This window comes from Dermochelys coriacea, chromosome 4 (genome assembly GCF_009764565.3).
Source record: "Dermochelys coriacea isolate rDerCor1 chromosome 4, rDerCor1.pri.v4, whole genome shotgun sequence".
NCBI classification, from domain to species: domain Eukaryota; kingdom Metazoa; phylum Chordata; order Testudines; family Dermochelyidae; genus Dermochelys; species Dermochelys coriacea.
The window spans coordinates 112443252-112467569 of record NC_050071.1 but is presented as its reverse complement, the minus strand read 5'-3'; the positions used below and the strand labels follow the sequence as shown (position 1 = coordinate 112467569).

At 37.1% G+C, this 24318-nt stretch overlaps 1 protein-coding gene across 2 annotated transcripts in view; it reads left to right on the top strand.

Moving 5' to 3' along the window:
• LOC119854750 (slit homolog 2 protein-like) overlaps positions 1 to 24318 on the top strand; it is a 230632-nt gene that overhangs the window by 5790 nt on the left and 200524 nt on the right. The window contains exons 4-5 of one of the 2 annotated variants that reach the window (XM_038399795.2): positions 19187 to 19257; positions 23202 to 24191. In XM_038399795.2, the coding sequence (XP_038255723.1) occupies positions 19187 to 19257; positions 23202 to 23203 (73 nt within the window). In that variant the 3' untranslated portion in view covers positions 23204 to 24191. Of the gene's footprint in view, positions 1 to 19186; positions 19258 to 23201; positions 24192 to 24318 lie in introns of those variants that run through there. The other variant, XM_038399792.2, reaches the window with a different exon arrangement.

Below are 24318 nucleotides of genomic sequence, written 5' to 3'. Positions count from 1 at the left end.
ATTATAATTTTGTGTCACTTCACTTGTCTTTCAGGGCACTAGATCTTTGATTTTTATAGTCAGACTCTTGAAATGTTTGAGAAACAAGAGCCCTAGGCAGTTTCCAAAGTACCTACAATGGGTGGAAAATCCTGGCTAAATCTCTGAAGAAAACTGCAATTTACATGTTGAATCTAAAGATAACTTCTTGAACGCTAAAGAAAATAGTCTGCTTTGAATGCACAAGTACTTGCGTACATAATTTTTTTTTCCACCCGGAGCATGAAACTTCACTCAAGCTTTTTTTTCCTCTAAACCCTTCCCCCCCTTTTCTTTTCCTTGAGACAAAAGGTGAGATTTTAGTCTTGGTGAAATTTGAGTGTTCACTACATTGTGTAAGAAGAAACTTTATAATGTACTCGATGCAAAGTGTGTTTTCTGTTCTTACAGTATGGAGAAAAATGCTCAGCATGTGCATTCCTCTACCTCTGTTTTGTACAAAAATAATAAAATTTGTTGAAACTCTCTCCAGACAAAATATTTTTAAATGAGCAGTATATTATTTATTGGGTTCTGTTCCCTTAAAATACTTAGCTTTGCCATCTTTAAAAGCTGATGAATGGGGGGGGGGGGTGGAGAAAGAGTCACAAAACACTCAGGAGAAGCAGAAGTATAGAGATGGTAAGCAAAATACAGATGTCCTCATTAAGAATAGTAAATAGAAAGCTGAGCTCTGTTTTTCTTTAAAATGAATTCGCTTTTTGCATTGCTAGGTTTTTACAAGTTTCCAGTGCAAACTTTCCCAGGATACTACTTTTGGATGCTATATGAAAACAGTTAGTTGTAGAAATGTATGGATTATGTTGTGTACAATATTGCATCTCTAAGGGTAAGATGACTTTAGTGGATATTAAAATTCTAATCTGTAGAATGGGGTAAAATATTACACCCTCTACGTGCTGAATACACTACAATAGATGTGTGAGCATAGTTTTGTAATACAGCATACTACTTTGCTTTTTAAAACATGGGGCCCAATTCTGAAGGATCAGGCACCATATTTTATGGCTTCTTTTTAAAAGTACACTTTTGGGGTTTGATTTAGCCTTTCACCAGTGTAACCCTACCAACCTCTCGAGTTATTCCTGATTTACACAGTAGAAGTGAGAAATTCAGCTCTCATGTCTTCCTGATTTGTTTCATGCTCTGTATCCCTGTCTGTAATATTTAAAGTAATTTCATGTGAATACAAACATAAGGCTAGTGATGAACTTTGAACTTCTTAGTCAAAAGATGACTTAGTAACTATCAGTTTAACTGTAGAAATCCATTGATGAAGTATGTAGTTTTTGTTCCATTGTAAGGAATGATTTGTTTCAGAGGAGCAGCTGTGTTTGTATTCGCAAAAAGGAAAGGAGTACTTGTGGCACCTTAGAGACTAACAAATGTATTTGAGCATAAGCTTTTGTGAGCTACAGCTCACTTTCGATGAAGTGTGCTGTAGCTCACGAAAGCTTATGCTTAAATAAATTTGTTAGTCTCTAGGGTGCCACAAGTACTCCTTTCCTTTTTGTAAGGAATGAGTTTTCCTCCAGCACCTGCAAAGTGAAAGTACTATCATGTAACAATTTTGCTGCTCTGTCAGAATTTGGTAATCTGTATATTATGTGTAATGTGTATATACCAGTATATTTGAGAACTGAAAAGTCAAGTTTTTTCAAAGCAATTGAAAAAACCTGTACTTCCTTCAATGCCTTATTTTCTAAAGGAACTTGTATCTTTAAAAATGTGTTAAAATTTTATACAAGGTCAAGGGGCTAGTAAACCCTAGAACTTCTGCTCTTATGATATGAGAGGTAATGTGCAGAACATATACTTAAAATATTCCTAAATCTGGTTTCTGGACCTTAACCTCAGAAAATGTAACAGCAGTTTAGGTTGTACTGTAAGAATGACTAAGGATAAGTATGAGTATTTTAAAGACCTCAAAGGTCAGTGTCTTAATAATTTGATATGATTTGTTACTCAACTAATACTCAATGAATTGTCTACAGTCAAAGTAGTTTATAATTCTACTCATTCCTGAATATCCTATAGTAAGGATCCTTCTATGGTAAACTTAATTAGCTCTTTAAAATATTATTTTTATTTTTGTGCTACATTCCTTGAAAATCTTACCCAATATAAGACTCTTAAATACAAAATCATGATGTTTTGTTTTTGATCAGTGAGTCTGACTTCTTTTAAATGGATTAACTGATGTGTTACCCATGTGAGCACCAGGAATGAGAATTTAAATTATTAAAAATATTTGATAGAATGTAAAATTTAAGCTTCTTTGTTTTGGAATATTGAGCAAATTCTTACAAATGTTAACATGGTTATTTAAACTTTTAGTCAATGAAAATGATTTTTCAAGACGGGTGCAATTAACATCCAGGGTATTGGGTTTTTCTAACTGTGGGGTTTTGTTTTATGGTGACACTTTTCAAGTAACAAACTGGGACCTTTGTATTTCTTTTACTAAACTTAGTTAGATACCATTAGAGAAGTAAAAGCTTCCAGACAGAGGACAATATAGTATCAGGTTTTTTTCTATTCTGCTGCAGTCCAGTCAGATGTTTTGAGGTGGGTTGTAGTTTTGAATGAAACTAATATATATGCAGGATCTCTTTAAATCACCCCAGCTGTTGGCTAAGAGCAAATATTTCATATTTGTGAGGAAAAGCTGAGAAAATTCCTTTTGTTTACAACTGCCAAGTCCATCTAATGGAGGCACATTGTTATCTGACAGCCAATTAATCTCCTTGGGATTCTGGAATCCCAAACCATTTCTTAGGAAACTTATGGATACTCTCTTCAAATGTTTCCCTTTTCATACATAAAATAGCGAGGCTGTTGTGTTAAAGGATGCATAATCTTTAAATGTAGAATGCCACATTTCTTAGTGAGCAAGCCTAGCTACTGTCAGATCATTTTTGATGTAATATACTGGTTTTAATATTGTGAACAAAGTGCCTCCAAGCCATTGGCTGTGGCTTGCTTTTAGTTTGTTTATAAGCTAGTTACATAAACATAGACATCACTTGTGTCAAATGTAATGTCTTTCAGTTGTGCTAGTTTTTAATGAGAATTCCAAATATTACATATAAGATATATTAAGTAATTAACAACTTACAAAGAGGATCACCCTCTCTTCTTCCCTTCCCCATGTAAATAAATCTCCAGATCCTCTGAAATATGAGCTGCTCAACTTGAACTTGCAGACCAATAGTTTCATAAATACTCCTTATGCAAATGAACCCATGTCTTCCATGGAGTTGCTTGGGAGAGTAATGACAGGTGTGAGTACTATTTTGCAGGTTCATTGCTGCAAGGTGCTGATTCCCTTGTATCCCATTGACACAACTGGGAGTTGAAGGCACACAGCACCTTGCAGAATCAAACCTTGTGTGGAGAAGAGCGAAGGGAAAACATTCCATTTCTTGAGTCCTCTTTCTAAAGCAAAAACAAAATAAACTACCAATGAAGTGTAAATACAATTGTAGATTAAATAACATCTTGATTAAACAGTTAAGAACTTATTTCCAACCAAAATACAGTTTCATTTAATAAGAAATAACGTTGTATAATATTATGTACATATGGTGTTATGTACAAACCTCTAACAAGACAAGAAAGTTATCTATAAATTCTGTGGTATTCTAGTGGAAATTTCATGACAGCGTCAGATTTAAAAATATTTGTTTTGTTTAAAAATGAATTGGTCATTAGAGTAGTCCCATTTTTTTTATATTAAATGCAATTTATTTTATGCCATCTCAGCATTCTTGGTTCTCAGTTGACTACAGATATTTGTATTGATAATGCCTAACTGCACTATAGAATCTGATGGAGCAAGGGAGTAATAGAAACTGAACGTTTTAGCAGTTAGGAGGGGACATGGAGCTTTTGGTCCAGAAAGACTGAGAGGAGGCAGTTCAGGATTGTGAGGTAAGCACCTTAACTGGATGTTTCTGCTAAAATGATCAGCAGGGAAATAGTTAACATTTGATATGGAAACTGTCATTTTAGGCATCAGTGTTCACAGACCATTTTGATTAGGGCAGTTTATGCCTCTCTGCCATTGTTTCAGGGATATGAACAAATTCAGAAGAAATTACCACACCTGATAACACTTGATTCATGCTTACAAATATAAGGGCTAGGAAATGTTTGAATGTACCTAGAAACCCCTTAATTATGTGAGTAGCCCCACAGATGTCAGTAAGACGAGTTGAAGAGCATGGGGGCCAGAGTGTGGAGCGAAAGGAGCATGTGAGAGGATCAGAATCTGGCCTATAGAGGTTTTTTAATGGAATACTTCAATTATGGAGCTCAATTACGTATCAAGGAGTAAACTCTGGACACTTCTATTGCCGAGGAAGAGGTGTAAATTGATAACAATCACTTTCTCTAGGCCTGTATTAAAGAATAATCAAGCATTCTGTGTAGCTTTTTTTTTTTTTGGCTTTGTTTTTTTTTCTCAGGGGTAGTAGAAAGAATGCCAGAGGAATAAGTAGAACAAGGTTTCAGCTTCCAACAGGCAACTGTCTAGTGGTGGTATTTTTTGTTTTGTTTTTTTTTTTTAAATTGAGATTTACTGACCAAAATGGAAAACCAGGAGAGATCAAGTCATGCCATATGTCCAGAGGATGTCCTCTATGGGTGAGGAAATGCTCACTGGGGGAAATAGCAGGCTGCTGAGAGAAGAATTGGTGGCTATGACTTCTCCCCTTTCTGAAGATGTAGTGCAGAATGTGACAGGGGCAGAAGTACTCCTTTAAAATGACAGTTAAGGGGCCTGATCCTGCAAACACTTATGCGCATTCATAACTTGAGCTGTATGAGTCAGTTGACTTCAAGGGAGTACTCATGTGAGTCAGGTTACTTGAGTGCATAAACGTTTGCAAGACCAGGTGTTGAAACATAAGATGCAAACTCAAAGTACTGCTAGCTCAGACATTTTAGAAACCATTTGTATTTGCATAGGAGTTGTCAATAGCACTTTCTGTAGAAACAAACCATTGAACAATGTTTTGCTACTATAACTTAACTGTCATAATCTAGGATGCAGTCTGTTCACTCAAATTTGTCTTGTAACAGCAAAGTTTTTTAAATGTTTAAAAGTTTGAATGAAGAATGTTATAGTAGTTGTGAAATCAAAGTTATTTCAAACTTTTATGTTCACTGAACTTCAATAATGTTTTTACATTTTATATATTCTGTATTTCAGTCTTAGGAAAGATTAATTTAAAGAGCTAAATATTCTGTTTTGTGGCAGATTTCATGCAGTTATTTCTAGAGTAACAAAGCAGTAGAGAACTACTTAAATCAAAGTACGTGCATGCGTTCAGTTATGTTAGGGAATTGTGTATTTGATGTAAATCTGCCTGTACTTGTCCTCTACTCAGTGTATTACCGTGAAAAGGAGAGGTGGTGGGGGAGTAGCTTTTTCTAAGAACAGGCTACTTGAGAACTAGCGATGAAGGCAGCATTTACATGAAAACTTGAGGGTTTGACCCAGTAGTACTAAGTCACTACAGTTCTTAGTTCATGTTCTGGACAAAACTTTAAATTTGTAGATGTTCAGATACCATGGTGATGTTTAAGGCATTGTAGCATACATTATTTCAGCTACACGCTTAGTTGTAAGGAAAAAGTAGGATTTCCTTTGAAGAACATTACTTTGCTCTATTCCCTAGTTTTGTCAGAAGAAAAATTGTAAAATTGTGACAAGTTTACAGCTTATATAACAAGGGTGTAATTCTAACTTCAAGTGCATGGCTTCATATCACTGAATTTTAAAATTCTGATACTGCACAAAGGTCTGAGTGCAGTAGCAGAATTTTCAAGATAAGAAATATGGACAAGAGTATCTTATCTGAGATTAGAATGGAGCCCCCAAAATATAATGCATGTGGTCTGCATTAGGAGGTATCGCATTGTACAGGCATAAAATTGTTTTCACATAACCTTTAAAAATACATGATTCAAGTGAAAATATGGCTTTGTAAAAACATGATTAATTCAAATAAATAGGAAAGTTTCTTAATAGTATAAGATGAATACAAGCCCCGGTTGGTCAATATCAGCTGTTGGAACTGAATCAGTGGGGGTAGTCATCGGAATATAGACTGAAACATGTAAGATCCATGATAAGCTATGTAGACCCCTAACTATTCTTACTTGGCTTGCAGAGTTTATAAGGTTTGGGCTGTATGTCTCTTGCAAGGGTCCCAAAATATGAGGCCATGTTATTAATGGAGAAATACTTGATGTAGTACCTAATACATCTTTAATTTACTACTTTTTTTTTTAATGTGCAGGAGTATCTCCTCCAGACACCTCTCCCCCAATATGTGGAGCTGAAATAGAAAGCTGATTCAAGTCACTGCATTAGGGAAATTAATGTAGTGAGTTTTCATAGTAACAGTCATGACTCTAGCACTGCTGACTAGTATTACATTCACAACCATGATAATGGGCACAGGCTAAAGAGTATATATACTAGCCTTTCATTGGGTATTGATCTATGATACAAGTTTGAAGTTTTTATCTGTGGTATTTGAGTTGACTGATGAAGAGTAATACAATTTCCAAAAGAGGAAAAACTGGTGGTATTCTAAGTACCATAAACAGTATTGACAACTCCAAGCATTCATTAACCAGACTCCAAAAGACTTTTTTTAAAATTACATTTTGTTTTTAATTGGCGTCTTGAGCCTTTATAATTCATGTTTCAAGAATTTTAGCCCTTCTGATTTCAGAGAGACTTATTTTCCAATGAAAGGTGAAATTCTTACATAATCCATGACTCCAAGATCTGGGGCTTTAGGGAAAAAAACAAATATAGCAAAATTTGCAATACAATTGCAAGAGTCAGCAATGCTGTGTAACTAAAAGCAGCTTTTCTGATTGATCTCAGGCTTGCAACCGATCTCGAAATAAGCATAAACATGAAATTCCAGAGGGAAAAGAGATTGTGTAGTTTGGTGATGGTGGTGTAAGTCTCCATTCTAACAGTATTGCTGTTTTGCAGACTTAATTGAGTCACTACTCCAGCTTTTATAATTCATGTGACTACTGTGATGTTAACTAAATGTCTTTGTTTCACTTTTTTGCCGTAAGAGGCATATCGTGCTACCTTTTTCAGATAGTCCTCAAATAGTCCCAAGAAAATCAACTCCCTATGGAATAAGGCACTACTCAGTGTGAGAAGTAGGGCTGGCCCTAAAACTACTGCCTGAAAGGAATAGTAGCAGCCGTGTTAGTCTGTATTCGCAAAAAGAAAAGGAGTACTTGTGGCACCTTAGAGACTAACAAATTTATTAGAGCATAAGCTTTCGTGAGCTACAGCTCACTTCATCGGATGCATCAAATAAATTTGTTAATCTAAGGTGTCACTCGTACTCCTTTTCTTTTTGCCTGAAAGGAAGTTGCACTGGATATTTCTTTTGTAGTAGCAAAACTTTTTATTTTGAACTTCATTTTACATTCATTGAACAGTGGGATTGCATTTTTCTCCTTAGTGAACATACATTATACATAGGTGAGATGAGACTCTAGTGCTGGCAACTCTTTTTTGTAAACTAAAAAGCAATACAATTTCAGACCCCAAAACTATGTATTTTGGAAACTTTACTTCTGGGGTCTCTCTCTTTATTTTAGAGTTTAAGTGGCTATATAAACACTCATTTGGCTAGCAGTCTGGTAAATGTTGGCATACAAAGAGGTAGTATTTCCATGCATCTGTTGTAGGTAGCACAAAAGTAATGAGCTCAGGTGTAGAATATGTTGCTGAACAGGCTTGAAGGAAAAAAGTTATTCCTTGTTCATCAGGGATGTGGTGAATCCTTCTCCTAGCTAATCCTACATAGTTTAAGGGCAACACTTAGCACATTCCTTATCTTGGAGCAGGGAGGAGACCAGGAAGCCTGCGGTGCTAATCACTTAGCAAAGGAATGTAAATTCCATCTTTCAAGAATTGTAGGAATTGTACTATGACAGGTTTCAGAGTAGCAGCCCTGTTAGTCTGTATCCACAAAAAGAAAAGGAGTACTTGTGGCACCTTAGAGACGACAACAAATTTATTTGAGCATAAGCTTTCGTGAGCTACAGCTCACTTCATCGGATGCATCAAATAAATTTGTTAATCTAAGGTGTCACTCGTACTCCTTTTCTTTTTGAGGAATTGTACTGAGGCACCTGTATTTGTGGGTTTTTAAATTGCTACTAGAATTATCCTGTGTTAAGATTTTTTTTTTTTGGGGTTGCTTTAGCAACACTCAGTCTCTACAGTATTTCTAATAATGGAATGTTAAATAGTGGCCAAAGCATTTAAATACCATTTTTAAAAAAACATTTTATTATAATAGGTTTTTAAATTGATTAATATAATTTTTACTTCAGAATAATACAAAATGCTGTTACAGTAAAATCATCTCTTTGGAAGTGTTATGAACTCTTAATGCAAATTTTCAATGTTACTGTTAGCTGTATATTTTATTCATCTCAGAGTCTCGTTTCTCATGGGACTCTTTTTATGGGTCTAGAAGTCAAATTGTAGTGAAGTCCTGTTTGCTCTTTGCAGACCTTTTTACAAATTCCAAGTCAGGAAGGCTGTTTATTTTTCCCACATCTGTTTTGTGCTCATCTTTTGTGGCAGTGTTTGCTGGATGCTCTCCTTTTTTTAATTCCTCTGAAATGGGTAGCTTGCACTGTTGCAACATTTTAAAAACATCTCTGGCTCTTCAAAAATATATTATGTTTAGTTTTGTTTAAAACTTGTACATTACTCCAAAATATTGCTTATTTTAAGTGTGTTCTAGGCACAGAACTTAAACTTCCTGGAGAACTTTGCTGCAAAGTGTTAGTTGCACTTTATATAGCTAACACTTAAATCTGTTCAATATGTACTGCTTTAACACTTCTACTAAGAATATTTACTCAGCAAAAAAAGGCTGTCTGCATGCTTTTCAGGACAACAATGTAGAAACATTACAGTGCAATTTCCTATTTAAGATTAAAAATAACTTCCACTGTATCCTTCTCCATATTTTTAACTGCAATTCCTATTTAGATTTTTCTGGGTACACCCCAAAACCAGTGCATGGGGACTTGCCTGAATGACACTCATTTAGGCCAGTGACTCGTAACATTACATTCCCACACACCATTGTGAAGAAACTTTTTTCCTACAGGTAGATATCCCTGCTCCCCCTTACATCCCCCCCCATTAGGGGGATTTCTTCTACCATCCTTTGCGACATCTGCTGCTAGCCACTGTTGAAGGGTTATCTGCAGCACTTGGGCATGCATGCATGCAAAAGTAAAGGTCTGTTTTTATGCAAAAGTATCCTGGGGACTCGGGCTTACAACTTTATTCTTCCAAGGACTTTAAGGTTGTCTCCAAATGCTGTCACTCTTTCCTTTCCTTTCCTCTGAAAATCTGTCCTGATCTAGATAAACCCCATGTGCATCTCAGTCACTTGGCATGTATTTGATTGTAGCTTGCTTTCCTTTGCTTCTCTGACTCACTTCACCCCTCCTCCCCCTGGCATCCACCACCCATAATGCTGCTGTCCTTGCCTGATATTTGATCATAGTACACCATTTTTTTGAGTTGGGGCTCTAGCCTGAGCCCTACTGTCTACACCACAATTAAATAACCCCATAACCCAAGCCCAAGTCAACTGATGCCAGCCAGTCACAGGTGTTTAACTGCCGAATAGATGTATCCTTAAGATACATTTACACTGCAAAATAAATAAAAGCAGCAGCAGCTAGTCTTAGAGCCCAAGCCAACTGACTTGGTTTTGTGCTATGGAGCTAAAACTAGCCATGTAGAAGTTCCTGCTTGGGCTGAAGCCCAGGCTCTTGAGACCCACCCTCATCACCAGATTTCATAGCCCAGGCTCCAACCCAAGCTGGAACATCTATGTTGCTATTTTTAATCCCTGCAGCGCAAACAGTTGACCCAGACTGAGAATTTTTGGTGTGCGTAAGTAAAATGGAGCCATACCCATGGATGACCTTATACGAAGAAAGCATAGGGCCTGGTATTCAAAGTAGAATTGATTATGTGGGCCTGATTCTTTATTATCTTGCATGTTCTGTTTGTATCTGTATAAAACACTTCTAATGGAAATTCTGCATTTAAACTGGTGGCGGTGTTACAGACTTGGCACATGCTCTGCATCATTTTAAAAAAACAACAAAAAAACTATAGAAAGTGTAAGGTAGTGGAGAATTCCGCCCATGACATTAAAGGGAAGCTGTACCACTCTTCCTCAGCCCAGCAGTCTGAAATGCAAATAATTGTCCCTGGACTTTCCAAAATAGCATTTTTGACTACCTACTGTATTAGTAAGCAAGTGAGGTTTGTAACAGTGGCTATATGAAAGTCCAGCATATAACAGTAAACTTGTTTCTATCCTGTTTTAATACTGACTGAATAATCAGAATAAACATTTTTACAAAACGGATGGATTTTTGGTTTGCTAAACTAGTATTAAAGCAGGCTGGAAACTAGTTAGTAGTCCTTTGCAACAGTGGCTAAAATGAATCCAACAAACATCTTTCTTCAACACCACTAATAGGTAAGGTGTGAGGATTAGGTCCTGTATTTTCAAGCCATTACCCTTAATTGGAAGCAACTGCAGGATCATGCTTGTAACTTTCAAATGCATTTAAACTTATTCGTGGTGAATAGCGTTGACCTTCAGAGTTTAAGAACTGAATACTGGTCAAACTATTAGATGTAAGGAAAAAATTGTGAATAGATACATAACCCAGCTAATTGTGAGGATAACCACAGAGCAGATCCAAGGAAATCCTTCCAGGACTCTCTTCAATGAATAACCTCAGATACTTCCTGTGGGCCAGGTAAATGGCTATGTGGAATCATGCAGCCTGCTGACACATCAGTTGTTTGATTAGGAGCAATTTCAGCCATGGATCTCTTGACTTGGAAGCCCTTTCAGAGGGAGATTTGCACACCACATGCTTGTCAGGGATGCCAGTCAGTTTGTGGTGCCGTTGAAGCATTAACAGTGTAAGATGCTGCCATTTGGGGTCTTAACAAAAGAGTTGTTTGCCATGAAGGACAATAGCAAATGCTACAACTTTTTTTTCAAGAGGAGGTTTGAATCCCAGGTAGTTACCAGTTGCCTTCCTCCTGCAGTGGAATAGAGGCGTGCTTGTACACCATTCTCCCAATTCCCCTGATTCCCAGGATGCTTTCCAAGATCAAAAGAGGCGGTCATGATCGTTCTGGTGGCTCCATTCTGGCAGAAAGCTCTACCTGACAGATGAATCTTCAGCTGCTGATCTAACTCCTAGACCATCCAGATGTGATTTTGGTCTCTGGATAGCCACATACTTCATCCGGACCCAGTGTCTCCATACCTCAGTGGGGCTGTTCAATGTCTGAGCCTGACTGACAGACTGCTCCCTGCAGGTCCAGGAAATCCTGGTATGAAGCAGGAAATGATCTACCAGAAAAACACAATGTGGACAACCCAAAAAGCCTTTGACATAGTCCAGGCCTCTACGAAAGATCCTCTAACTTTATCTAAAACAGGTTGGCCTTTCACTTTCTAACATCCACCTAATAACTCAGCTTGTCACTCACCTGTGCAGTTGTGCTCTGTCTTCTCTCACACCTGAGGTGTGAAATCCCTTAGAGAACTACTACACACATGCCTGCCAGAGAACCCACTCCTAGTGAACCTCACTATAGGCCTCCTGAGACTCGTGGAATCTCCATTTGAGCCCCTGACTCCTCCTTACACCATCTGTCTTCCTAGTTGCTATCATTTCAGTCAAAGTGACTGAGCTTCAGGCTCTGACTAAATCTCCCTATACAGTATTCCATAGGGACAGGGTGGTGCTAGGACATAACCCAAAATTCATCCCTAAAGTGGTCACAAAACTTAGTGGATGATTCAGCTGACCTGTCTTCTCAAAAACACATTTGGTACTGAGAAGAAATTACACACATTAGATGTACCCAGGATTCTATTTTATTATATTGACAGGAATAAAACATTCAGACTATTGCCCTATACGTTTTGAGCTGTAGTTGGGTGTTCTAAAGGTCAGTCTTCGAGATGAGAAACTCCATCAAAATGGATTACATGGTACGTGTCCTCTGTTACCAGTTTGCTGGTGTGAATCTCTCACGAAATATCCACCAGAGCACAAGCAGCTTCCTTCACTTGCTTCTGAAAAGTGTCAAATACTATAAATCTGTAAGGCAGCAGTGTTCAGTTAATCCACTGATGTATGTTAAACACTCTTGAACTTAGCTGTAAAGTGGGATACCAAATTTGGAAGAGCAGTCCTACAATCGCTGTTCAGCTGATGTATCTGATACTCCTCATTTCCCCTGTCCTCAGGGGATACTGTAGTGGAATCCACACTGACACATACTTGACAAAGAGAGTGGTTAATTACCCTTCAGTAACTGGTTCTTCTGAAAAAAGAAAAGGAGTACTTGTGGCACCTTAGAGACTAACAAATTTATTGGAGCATAAGCTTTCGTGAGCTACAGCTCACTTCATCAAATGCATCCGATGAAGTGAGCTGTAGCTCACGAAAGCTTATGCTCTAATAAATTTGTTAGTCTCTAAGGTGCCACAAGTACTCCTTTTCTTTTTGCGAATACAGACTAACACGGCTGCTACTCTGAAACCTGGTTCTTCTGAGATGCCTTAATCGGTGTCCAACCCTTGTCCTACCTTCCACCCCCATTTTTCAGTCCTCTGTTACCATGAGCTTTGAATTGCAAACTGAGGAAGGGTTGCAGCCACTATTCCATTTATACCCTCGCACAGGAGGTACAGGATACATGTGCAGCCCTGATGGTCACTGCTATTAAGCAAACAAAACAAACTGATCTCACGTGTATGAAGAACAGGCGAACCTATAGTGGGTTCCACACTAACAACATCTGGAAGAACCGCACTTTCAGAGTCAGATTCCCTTGGGTACTTGTGGCTGTTTTGTATTGCTCTGCAGGAGCACAAACCAGTTGGAATGTACTATATTTAAGCAATATTTATTGCTATTTGTAGTGCCAGAGCAGCACAATGTAGATGAAGTGTACATTCCAAATTCCCCTCTGCCATATTCCTGTGCTTCCCCCGAGTCCTCAGTTTCACTTTATGCCTTTCCTTTTGAATACCTCTGAGGGCCATGTAGTCTACTTTAACAGACATATTTAGCATTAAGGGTAACTATTTGCTGATCTTCATAATTGAAAGATTCTCTTTCAGTGGAGGCTAGCTCACAATTGTCTCTCTAAGCAAAACTCAAAGAATTGCTGTCTGAAAATGTCCACCATAGCTTATTGATAAGGGCAACCTGTGTCCTCAATATAAAGATCAACACTGCCGCTTCCTGTTTCCAGTGTGTGTGAGGCCAAATGGCCATCAAGGAAGATATTAGCACCCTCACTGTCAGGAGGCAGAAAGGAGCACTGTAAGGAGCTGAAGAGAAGAGGTGGTTACCATATTTGCTAAGAACAACCTCTTGTCAAAAACAGACCACAATAGGATGTGGCAGCCATTTTGAAAGTGGTTAATTATTTGCATAGGTTTTCAGGAACATTATTCTTCACCAGAGGCTGAAGAATAATGGATAAAAGAGGACTTTGTTTTTGAAAAAGGATATCTATTGCACTATATCTACTCAAGAGCCACCTCTGTACTGGTTTGTATAGCTAGAGAATGCCTGGGTTAAGAATTCAGGACAAAGGACTGAATTGACTGACAGTGCTAAATTTCTTACAGGATCCTTTTTTTAAAAAAATCTGTAAAGCTAATGGATATACTTGTAAATTCTCAATTTACTGCTCAAATAGGAAATATTGGGAAGACACTATTCTTGTTTTAAGTGTGACACTCAAATCAATCTTAACTTTGGATCCATGATCAGTGTCTCTGTTATATATTGTGTTTCAGAGTAGCAGCCGTGTTAGTCTGTATTTGCAAAAAAGAAAAGGAGTACTTGTGGCACCTTAGAGACTAACAAATTTATTTGAGCATAAGCTTTCGTGAGCTACAGCTCACTTCATCAGATGCATTCGGTGGAAAATACAGTGGGGAGATTTATATATATACACACACACACGAAACAACGGGTTTTATCATACACACTGTAAGGAGAGTGATCACTTAAGATGAGCTATTACCAGCAGGAAGGAGGGATGGAAATTGTTGAAATCATGGTGGAATTCCTCAAGGGCCTCTTTTCCATGGGTCCAGATGATGATGTCAATGTAGCGCAAGTAGAGTAGGGGCATTAGGGGACGAGAGCTGAGGAAGCATTGTTCTAAGTCAGCCATAAAAATGTTGGCATGCTGTAGGGCCATGCGGGTACCCATCGCAGTGTTGCTGATTTTGAAGGTATACATTGTCCCCAAATGTGAAATAATTATGGGTGAGGACAAAGTCACAAAGTTCAGCCACCAGGTTAGCCATGACATTATCGGGGATACTGTTCCTGATGGCTTGTAGTCCATCTTTGTGTGGAATGTTGGTGGAGAGGGCTTCTACATCCATAGTGGCTAGGATGATGTTTTCAGGAAGATCACTGATGGATTGTAGTTTCCTCAGGAAGTCAGTGGTGTCTCAAAGATAGCTGGGAGTGCTGGTAGGGCCTGAGGAGGGAATCTACATAGCCAGACAATCCTGCTGTCGGGGTGCCAGTGCCTGAGATGATGGGGCGTCCAGGATTTCCAGGTTTATGGATCTACGATATAACCGCATTTGCTCCAACCCCTCAGACAAACACCTACAAGATCTCTATCATGCATTCTTACAACTACAATACCCACCTGCTGAAGTGAAGAAACAGATTGACAGAGCCCGAAGAGTACCCAGAAGTCACGCACTACAGGACAGGCCCAACAAAGAAAACAGAATGCCACTAGCCATCACCTTCAGCCCGCAACTAAAATCTCTCCAACACATCATCAAGGATCTACAACCTATCCTGAAGGACGACCCATCACTCTCTCAGATCTTGGGAGACAGGCCGGTCCTTTCTTACAGACAGCCCCCCAACCTGAAGCAAATGCTCACCAGCAACCACACAACAAAACCACTAACCCAAGAATCTATCCTTGCAACAAAGCCCGTTGCCAACTCTGTCCACATATCTATTCAGGGGACACCATCATAGGGCCTAATCACATCAGCCACACTATCAGAGGCTCGTTCATCTGCGCATCTACCAATGTGATATATGCCATCATGTGCCAGCAATGCCCCTCTGCCATGTACATTGGTCAAACCTGACAGTCTCTACGTAAGAGAATAAATGGACACAAATCAAACGTCAAGAATTATAACATTCAAAATCCAGTCAGAGAACACTTCAATCTCTCCGGTCACATGATTACAGACCTGAGAGTGGCTATTCTTCCCAAAAAAAAAAAAAAAAAAAAAGCTTCAAAAACAGAGTCTCCAATGAGAGACTGCTGAATTGGAATTAATTTGCAAACTGGATACAATTAACTAGGTTTGAATAGAGACTGGGAGTGGATGGGCATTACACAAAGTAAAATTATTTCCCCATGTTTATTCTCTTCCACCCCCCCCCCCCCTTCCATCCCCCACTGTTCCTCAGAGGTTCTTGTTAATTGCTGGAAATGGCCCACCTTGATTTATCACCACAAAAGATTTTCCTCCTCCCCACCCCCCCGCAGGTTTTGGCTCATCTTAAGTGATCACTGTCCTTACAGTGTGTATGATAAAACCCATTGTTTCATGTTCTGTGTGTGTGTGTGTGTGTGTGTGTGTGTGTGTGTGTGTGTGTGTGTATAAATCTCCCTACTGTATTTTCCACCGAATGCATCCGATGAAGTGAGCTGTAGCTCATGAAAGCTTATGCTCAAATAAATTTGTTAGTCTCTAAGGTGCCACAAGTACTCCTTTTTCTTTTTTGTTATATATTGGTGTACTTAACAAATGTATCACTCTTATCCTCCCTTTGCCTTATTATCTTCTTAATGTCCAAAAAATTTGAATTGTCAGATCTGTGTAGCACCATTTGTGTCATTTACTTTGTCTATAAAGTACCTAGCATATTTTTGAGTGCTATGTGAACTATAAACACTACTAGCAAGGCTTAAATGCTGAATGTTTGTAAAATGCTTGGAGATTCTTTTATAGAAAGCACTGTAAAAGTATATGGGGTTTTTGTGTTCATTACTTTTAAAATGTTTGTTATAAATGTCAGCTTTGTATACTCAGGATCATCACTGGCATGTCATCTTATTTGTAGTGTTGTAGCCATCTCAGTGGAGAGACAAGGAAGAGAGGAGCTTTCAAGCTCTACAGACCTATTCGGGTCTGGTCTGAAGCAGAGCTCTGTGAAGCTTGAAAGCTTGTCTCTCATCAACAGAAGTTTGTCCGGTAAAAGATATTGCCTCACCCACCTTGTCTGTTTCAGCAGACTGGAACCTTTTTTACAGTAGAAGCCTTGTCATAATCTTAATCAATATTATGGCACTGTAATAAACTGGATCTTATTTCTATACTATATTGCTATACCTACATTCTATTTAAAAGTTAAAATTGTGCTTTTGTAGTAAGTCAGAAATGGAGCAACTGATTCATTATATATATTATATAATTACCCCCAAATTGTGTGACGTACTTTAAAGAAATGCAAGACTAGAAAACGCTGCCTGAATAGCTTACAGTCCTAGAAGCTTGATCCTACAAGCATTTGAACGTGTGCGTTGTCCTTAGTAATGCAAGTTGTTCCATTGATTTTTTTTTTTTTTTTTTAATCTATAAATATGGGTTTGCAGGATTAAGTCCTAACTCTACAACTTTAAAAAAAAAAACTTTTCCGTTTTTTATTTAACTGCAGGCCAAAGTTCTATTTGTACTTTTATTCCCACATTATTGCTGCTTGACTTAATACTGAACTGCCACTTTATTAAAATAGTCTTATTTTTAATACTTGGCTGTTACGTTTTAATACATTCTTGTTTTCTTTCTATACTCTTCAGGAAGAGTTACGTTTTGTTAACCCTTTCCAACTACAGTATCACTTTTATGAACTTCATTTTTAAAAGAGGCACAACTAAAACCACATTTATTTGAAGTTGAAGTGTTGGCTATCCTTTTTTTTTTTTTATGCTTCTGTGCTTATTGTTTTTTGAGAATTAAAAGCAGAAGTGCTGAAATGCCATGTATGAACCTATTTTGGTAATTCAATACAAAACCTGACTCTGCTTTCCTTGTAAACATATATTGAAGTTGGTGGGAAATTTGGATCACATGAATTGTAGGATCAGAGCTCCTATTTCATAGATCAAGAGTTGTGATGGGTCAGAAGCACTCTGTGTTTCTTTCCCCAGACTGAATTTCCACACTTCACTTATCACTATGCTAAATTCTGCCCTTTCCACTTTCTCAACATCCTCCTTCCAAGTTCTCCCTAATGTCTTCTGAATGATGCCACATGAATGTGAAATGTTGTTCTCCTGTAAAAGTTTGACTGACTTCTCATGCTTGGTTGACTGGAAATAGCTTTTGTTTTTAACTTCAGAATTAAGTATCTAGAACTGAACCAAAACTACTGTTTTGGCATTGTTTCAAAACCAGTTTTATTCAGCAAATTTGCACTTAGGCACTTTGATCCAGGAAACACTTTTGCATATGCATAACTTTACTTGCATGAGTAGTTCCATTGAACTTGATGGAACTACTTGCTGAGTGCTACTTTAGAAAGTAGTTCCATCAAGTTCAATGAGACTGCTCACGGGAGTAGTTGTCCACATGCATTCTTTACAGGATTAGAGCCTTAACGTATTTGGAGCATACACAGTAAGTGAATTAAAGTATGCTGACAAATTTGAAAGGGTTCGGGAAGGAGCTACAAGAATGATTGTCTGGAAAAACATGTATTACAGTGAGAACTGAAGGTGAATTTAGTTAGTTCAAGAAGATTTAGATGTACCTTACAGCAGATTCTAAAGATTTAGAATCTTTTGTGCAAGCACCACTCAACATCTTTTTCAGTGTACTGGTGTCTAGTGACTTGCATAATCTTAATGCTAGTGCCATAAAACAGAGCCTCAGCTAACACCATACAGGTGTGCAAGTGTAACCTGGGATAAATAAATTGTGAGTCTTTGTAAATTGCAGTATAAGGACTAATGATGGGTTGCTTGCAAACAAAGCTTACCAGTTTGTGTGTCTGGCTTTGCCTATGGCTTTTTTCTTAAATAAACTGTCTTGGACTTCATATATGAATTATTTGACTACCTGATTGAGGGCTGCATTACTCTGTAATAGCAAAATGATCTTAATTGTAATCTAAATCTAAAATTTATATATATAAATAAAATATAATTTGTCATGGTTAAGTTGTAGATGGCAGTGGATTACTTCTGGCCGTACTACTCTGGGTTTTTAACTTGTCATTTTATTGACTAAGCTGGGTTGATCTTAGTAGCTGAATGAGACCGCATATGAAGAGATCTCTTCCAGGTTCCAGCTACAGTTTTTCCTCCTATACATTACATAGTGGTTCTCAAGTCCCTCCACCATGCCAATGTTCCCATTTACTTTCATAGTCTTGTAAGAAACAGTTATATTCAAAACTCTTTAGTACAAAGTGTAAGTTGATTTTAATTACATGGACCTCAAGAAAGTAAGGTTTCCGTGGCAGCCTTATCTCTGCCCCTTTACACAGTGGCACTGTATGGATCTTTAATTACATAACTTGTATGCAGTGATGCATATTTGTGCAATGTATATAATGTGCTTTTGGATAATCTTGTTGGCCACAACATGTTTGTATCAACTGCTCCACACTACAGAGATGGCAGAAAACAGTACCTTTTTGTACTGATTTTGTTTATATGGTAGAATCCCAACTTGCTGATTAAGATACACCTCCTTAATTGAAAATAGTCTTTCATAAAATGAAAGGCAAGGTACTATGGGCTGATTACATTTTCTGGTAAAAGTTGAGTAAAAGTTACTGCTGGACCATATCTCCACTAGTGGACCAAGAATTGCATACCTCTTCTGTGCTTTGTCTTCAGTTTGTTATAGCACAGGAATGTTTGTACCAAAACATTTGCATTGATTGCTGTTGTCTTAGTTGTAACCTAACTTTTCTTTTCTTCTCTCAAAAGGCGTCTAAACAGAAATAATCTTCAGCTGCTTTCTGAGTTGCTGTTTCTGGGGACTCCAAAACTATACAGCTGTAAGTAGTAAAAATGCATTATAATTTTGAAAACCTTGCACAATCCTACATAATGTACCTTACTTTTGGGTGTGCATAGGTGGTATCTTATCTATCCTTTTCTGAAGTGTGCTGCTTTTTTTTACCTTGTCAAGAACAATGTAAGTATTTCAATTTAGTATTTCTTGATTACTCTCCATGTCAACTGCAGTGTTTGTTTTCATTTTCTATCACACACACACCCCCTTCTAAAATTAAATGCGTTTTGGTGGAAGAATAGGCTGGTTTTCTCCTAATTGGTTTGTCTTTCAACAAAGCACAAAAAGTCCAAAATAATGGCTTTAGCAAGTATGGCCCAGTGACATTACACAAGGCTGTTCATAATTGTTTCTGGAATATTGTTCTCTATTTATATAAGGCATGTCTTGGACTAAAACCAATCCTTTTATTACAGTATATCTGTGTTGCTATCTTACTACCTGTTGCTACACTGGTAACCTACTGTTTTGGACAGATTACTAAAATGAAAAGTACAAAATGTTAACGTTTTTAGTAACACTGCACTTTATAAAGCTGCTATGAGTGTGGCTTTGGTTCTATTGTATGGTTAATTTAAATTGGAATGTTTCAGCCAATGAGTCTGGAATCTAGTTTTTCTTTACATATGAATGGTCAAGTAGACTTAAGTTATTTATCTAATACAAAGCAGTCTCTGCTGATTTATTGTATAAAATTTCCAAGGTAACTTTAATTGCTTTAATCATAGTATGTAGGACAGAGGACACAGCATGACACTTAACATAAGCTCTGAAACACAGCACATAATTGAAGCTTGTTTCAAAGACACATTTTGATATTTCATTGTAGGCTTCGCATGAGACTGTTCTGCTGGAATCGTTATAGGTTAAATGGACAAATTAGTTAGTTTGTCAAACACATTCAATTCCTCCAGTAAGCAATCAGTAGTCAATCTTTTCTGATATTATTCCCTTGTGTGGTTCAAAAATGAGGGAAGATAGGATAGCTATCTGGTCAAATCACTCCAGTTGCAATATCTTGAAGCTGAAGTTGTCAGGTAAATTTTCATAATGAAGGTTTTCACTTTTGGAAGTGACTTCTGTTCTAATTTCCTTAAATGATTCATTTGGCTTCTTTTCTAATATGAAATAGGAGTCTTAAAATGGCTAAATTGTAGCCACATGCATGTTAGTATCATATACTTGCCTACTGTCTGCCTTTGCTTTTGATGTAAGTTTTTTGTATTAAAAGCCTTTTTTTGTAAACAAAACACTTGGATTACTAGACAGTAGTATGCTAAGGGGTTCTGCTCTAGCAAATTCCTTCCTTTATTTAACAAAATTAAGTACACACCTCTCAAATATTACAGTATGTGTTCAGTATATATTACAAGTTAGTAATTTAACCATTTAAAAAAAAAAAAGTCCCGAGCAAACATGGAAACACTAAACCTGAAATTTTGTACTTCCATATTAGGAAGGGTAAGAGGTAAGGGTGTTCTATTTTGTTCCACTTTTAGGTTAATGTTTGTTCAATCTTATTCCATTTAAAATGGCAATGAGAATTTACAGATTAAAATGGATGTACATTTTAAGGCTTACTCAAATTTGAATAAACTTGATAGAATAAGTTTAAAAAAATTCCTATTGGATATAGGACACACATACACATGGTTAAATCTGGTGGAAAGTAAGAGATGGTTGGCTTAAATTTCTTCTGCCCCAGGGTTATTGTTGATCAGACCATGAAAGTAAATCTCTGGTTATACCATATGCATGTTTTAAAAATACACTAACTGTACTGAAACATATAGTTTAGCTGTATGCTTAATTAAGTCGGAACAGCAGAAGTAGGCATTTGTTTAGAAATGATGTATGTTGGTGGTTCATGATCAGGAGGCTTTGGATTTTATATAGCTTGTCCACCATGCCCGGAATGAGTTGTGTGTATTTTTGTTTTGTTTTTTGTTTAAACTTCATGTTTATATGTAGGAACTCCTACATAAATATATACATCCAGAGCTATAGTCTCTTTGAAAAAGGAGAATCAAATTTGTCTATACATGGACACTTGTAGGCCAAAAAGTGTTAAATATTTAATTTTCCCAATTTTTTTAAAAAAAGCCTTAATAGCTTACATGTTAGTGTGTACTGTATATTTCTCAGTATGCTGTTCAGCTTCTGTGAATGATAATTACCATTTGACCCTTGGCTGTAAATGAGATGCCAGGTGAAGAAGCACATATGCTTGTTGTGTAGCCTAAATGCAATATAAAAGAGCGAGGGTACACTGTATATGAATTATGATTAGACATGGTTGGTTGCCGCCAGCGGCCGGTTATGCTTTCCCTTTGCTGTCTGCTCCAATTTCTCTTTGGACGGGTTTAGAGAGCACTGCATGTTCAGGTCAAGATGTTTGCTCAGAAATAGTAGTACAGTTGCAGCTGTGTTTGTTGGAGTAGGAGACTAGTTTAAATAGCATTACCATTTATCCAGTCCATTAACAGAACTCTGTAAAATAATACCAACTCTGCATAAACTACAGGACAGTGTAATAAAATTACAAGCACTTGTTGACAGATGGGAAGTGTAAGTAAAGGAAAGTGATAGGTTGAGAATTTAAGAGACAGGACATAATTTTGTCTGCCTGAATATTTTCTATTTTGGAAATCTAGTTGGTATTTTTCAGATAGTTAATGCTGGAGGAAAATCTTACAAGAAAACTCCTAAAGCTAGGAAATATTTTACTTTACAGTATGGCTTAAACTATTTTAACCTATTTAGAATTGAACCGGAAAGATGGTTTGGCATAAAAACTCAATTTGGGCTGTACTATGGTGTGTTTTTTTTTTTTTTTTTTTAAAGATAATTATAAAAACTTGTGGGTATATTGAGAATAATTTTGTATAATTTCTTAATTGATTTTTCAAGAAGAGCTTGAAAATTCTTTTCTTGTAGAATAAGGATTTTGACAAAATACTAGTGTATAGATATCATTAGTGTGGGTCCTGTTGGATGATATTTAAACGTTTTTGTATGAAGCCATTGTTCAAAAGCATTTTTCATTGCAAGAACAGCCTGCATTGTTTCCAACAACCCATATGCCTACTGACACTGACTTGTCTAGCATCAGCAATAGTATCTTTAAAATAAAGAACTATTACGGACTAGTGGGTTTATCTGAGTCAAATAGTTTTTGACTACTTAATTTGGCTTGTTAGATCACAGTTCATTGCATTACCATTTGCTGCAGGATACCAAGAGCTAAGTCCTAAGCTCTTTGAGAGTTTGGCTTTAAAAGATACCTTTTAGGTGACTACTTATTTGGCTTGTTAGATCACAGTTCATTGCATTACCATTTGCTGCAGGATACCAAGAGCTAAGTCCTAAGCTCTTTGAGAGTTTGGCTTTAAAAGATACCTTTTTAGGTGGTAGCATGAACATGATACAGACTTCTGTGCACAAAACCTGTACATTGTGATTTCAACAATTTAGAAGTCTTCATGCTTGAGCTGACATTTCAGAAATATTTGTTCAGTCATTATAGCTCAATTTAAACAACGTTTGGAGGAGATAATTTAAGCTTAATCTAGGTACCAAGACTTTTGGTCCACTATACGTACACCTTTCATTTCTACCATATACTTAAAAGAAGTATATTTGGAATAAGACATTTCACATATTTAAAGGAAAAGGTCCTGGTGTAATCTGACTATAAGAAACACCTAGTTTAGTGATGTCCGCTTAGTGGTTTAAGATCCTTGTAGCTAAGCATAAAAGCAGAAAACTGCATGGGGAGCCCCTGCAAAAAAATTCCTCCTGAATTAATTTCTGCCAGCTATGATTAAAGTGTGTGGTACTAGATGTGTCAGATACCATAGTTCTCTGCTTCATTTTACTCTTGGCCTCCTTGGCCCCTGCCACAATAAATCCAACAATGTTATGTAGGAATTGCAGGTTACAGTTGCTACGGTTACCGTTGTCTGGTCAGATCGACATCATTACTCATCTAGTGAGCTGCCATGATAGCTACTGCTGATTTCCTTTGCTGGGAACACCGAAGATGTTTGACGCAAAGAGGATGAAAGTTCTTCAGATTGGTGTCGTATCTCTTTTTTGTAACTGCTATGAGAGCACCTACTTTTAGCATCATTGAAGTTGGTACCTCTTTAGCTGTCACAAGTTAACATGCTTTGTTTTCTATTTTAAAAGTAGAACCAATTAGAGGTAAGAATGAAAAAGATGGTGCTTGTAAGGGGCTAGAAGAAAAACTTTCAATTTTCAATGTTTTTTTTAAAGCTGTTCTGTTTCATTACCACTAGTATAATTGTATAGCATACTTAAATGCACAGTTCTGCCTGTATTCCTTCTAAATATTCAAAGCAAGGATTTATTAATTTGGTAAATAAAAAGTTTTATCTATAATCTAATTCTCTTTGACAAAGCAAAGAGAATTCTGTCATGAAAACTCCTAGAGATGCCAAGCCTCATTATACTAAAGCTTCCAACTGCTTGTATTCCAAGTGGAAACAGGTGGTTTGGAGTTTAAAAATCCAATGTACAAAAACGCATTCCCAATTGTAGTAGGAAATATTATTGAATGGTTCTCTTCTTTGAAGTAGCTTGTTAGATGAGTTGCTACTGCACAAAATCAGTAATTGGCAGGTTTCAGCTGTTGCGTATATGCTGTAATACTTTTAGTAAGGATTATACCTTTCAGTACAAGTGTGGTGCACGTGCAACAATCAGTTTCAAAATGGGGTATTTATATCCAAAAATGTTACAATATTATAACTTTTACTTATGAAATCTAAGTTTAGTTTGTTCTAATTGGCGCAAGTGCTTTCTCAAGCATTAGTGAGATCACTTTAGTTTTTATGGCTTGTTCATATGCATTTAAGCAACTGAGAAATGCTAATAAATTCTTCAAAATCTGTACTTCAGTCTTCTGTTTTTGAAGGTAAATGGAAACAAATAAATCTTTATGCTTCCATAATGCTAATGTTGTGATTTTTAGCTTTTTAAACCTCAAAGATTTGGAAAGCTAGAATCTTGGGTTTTTACT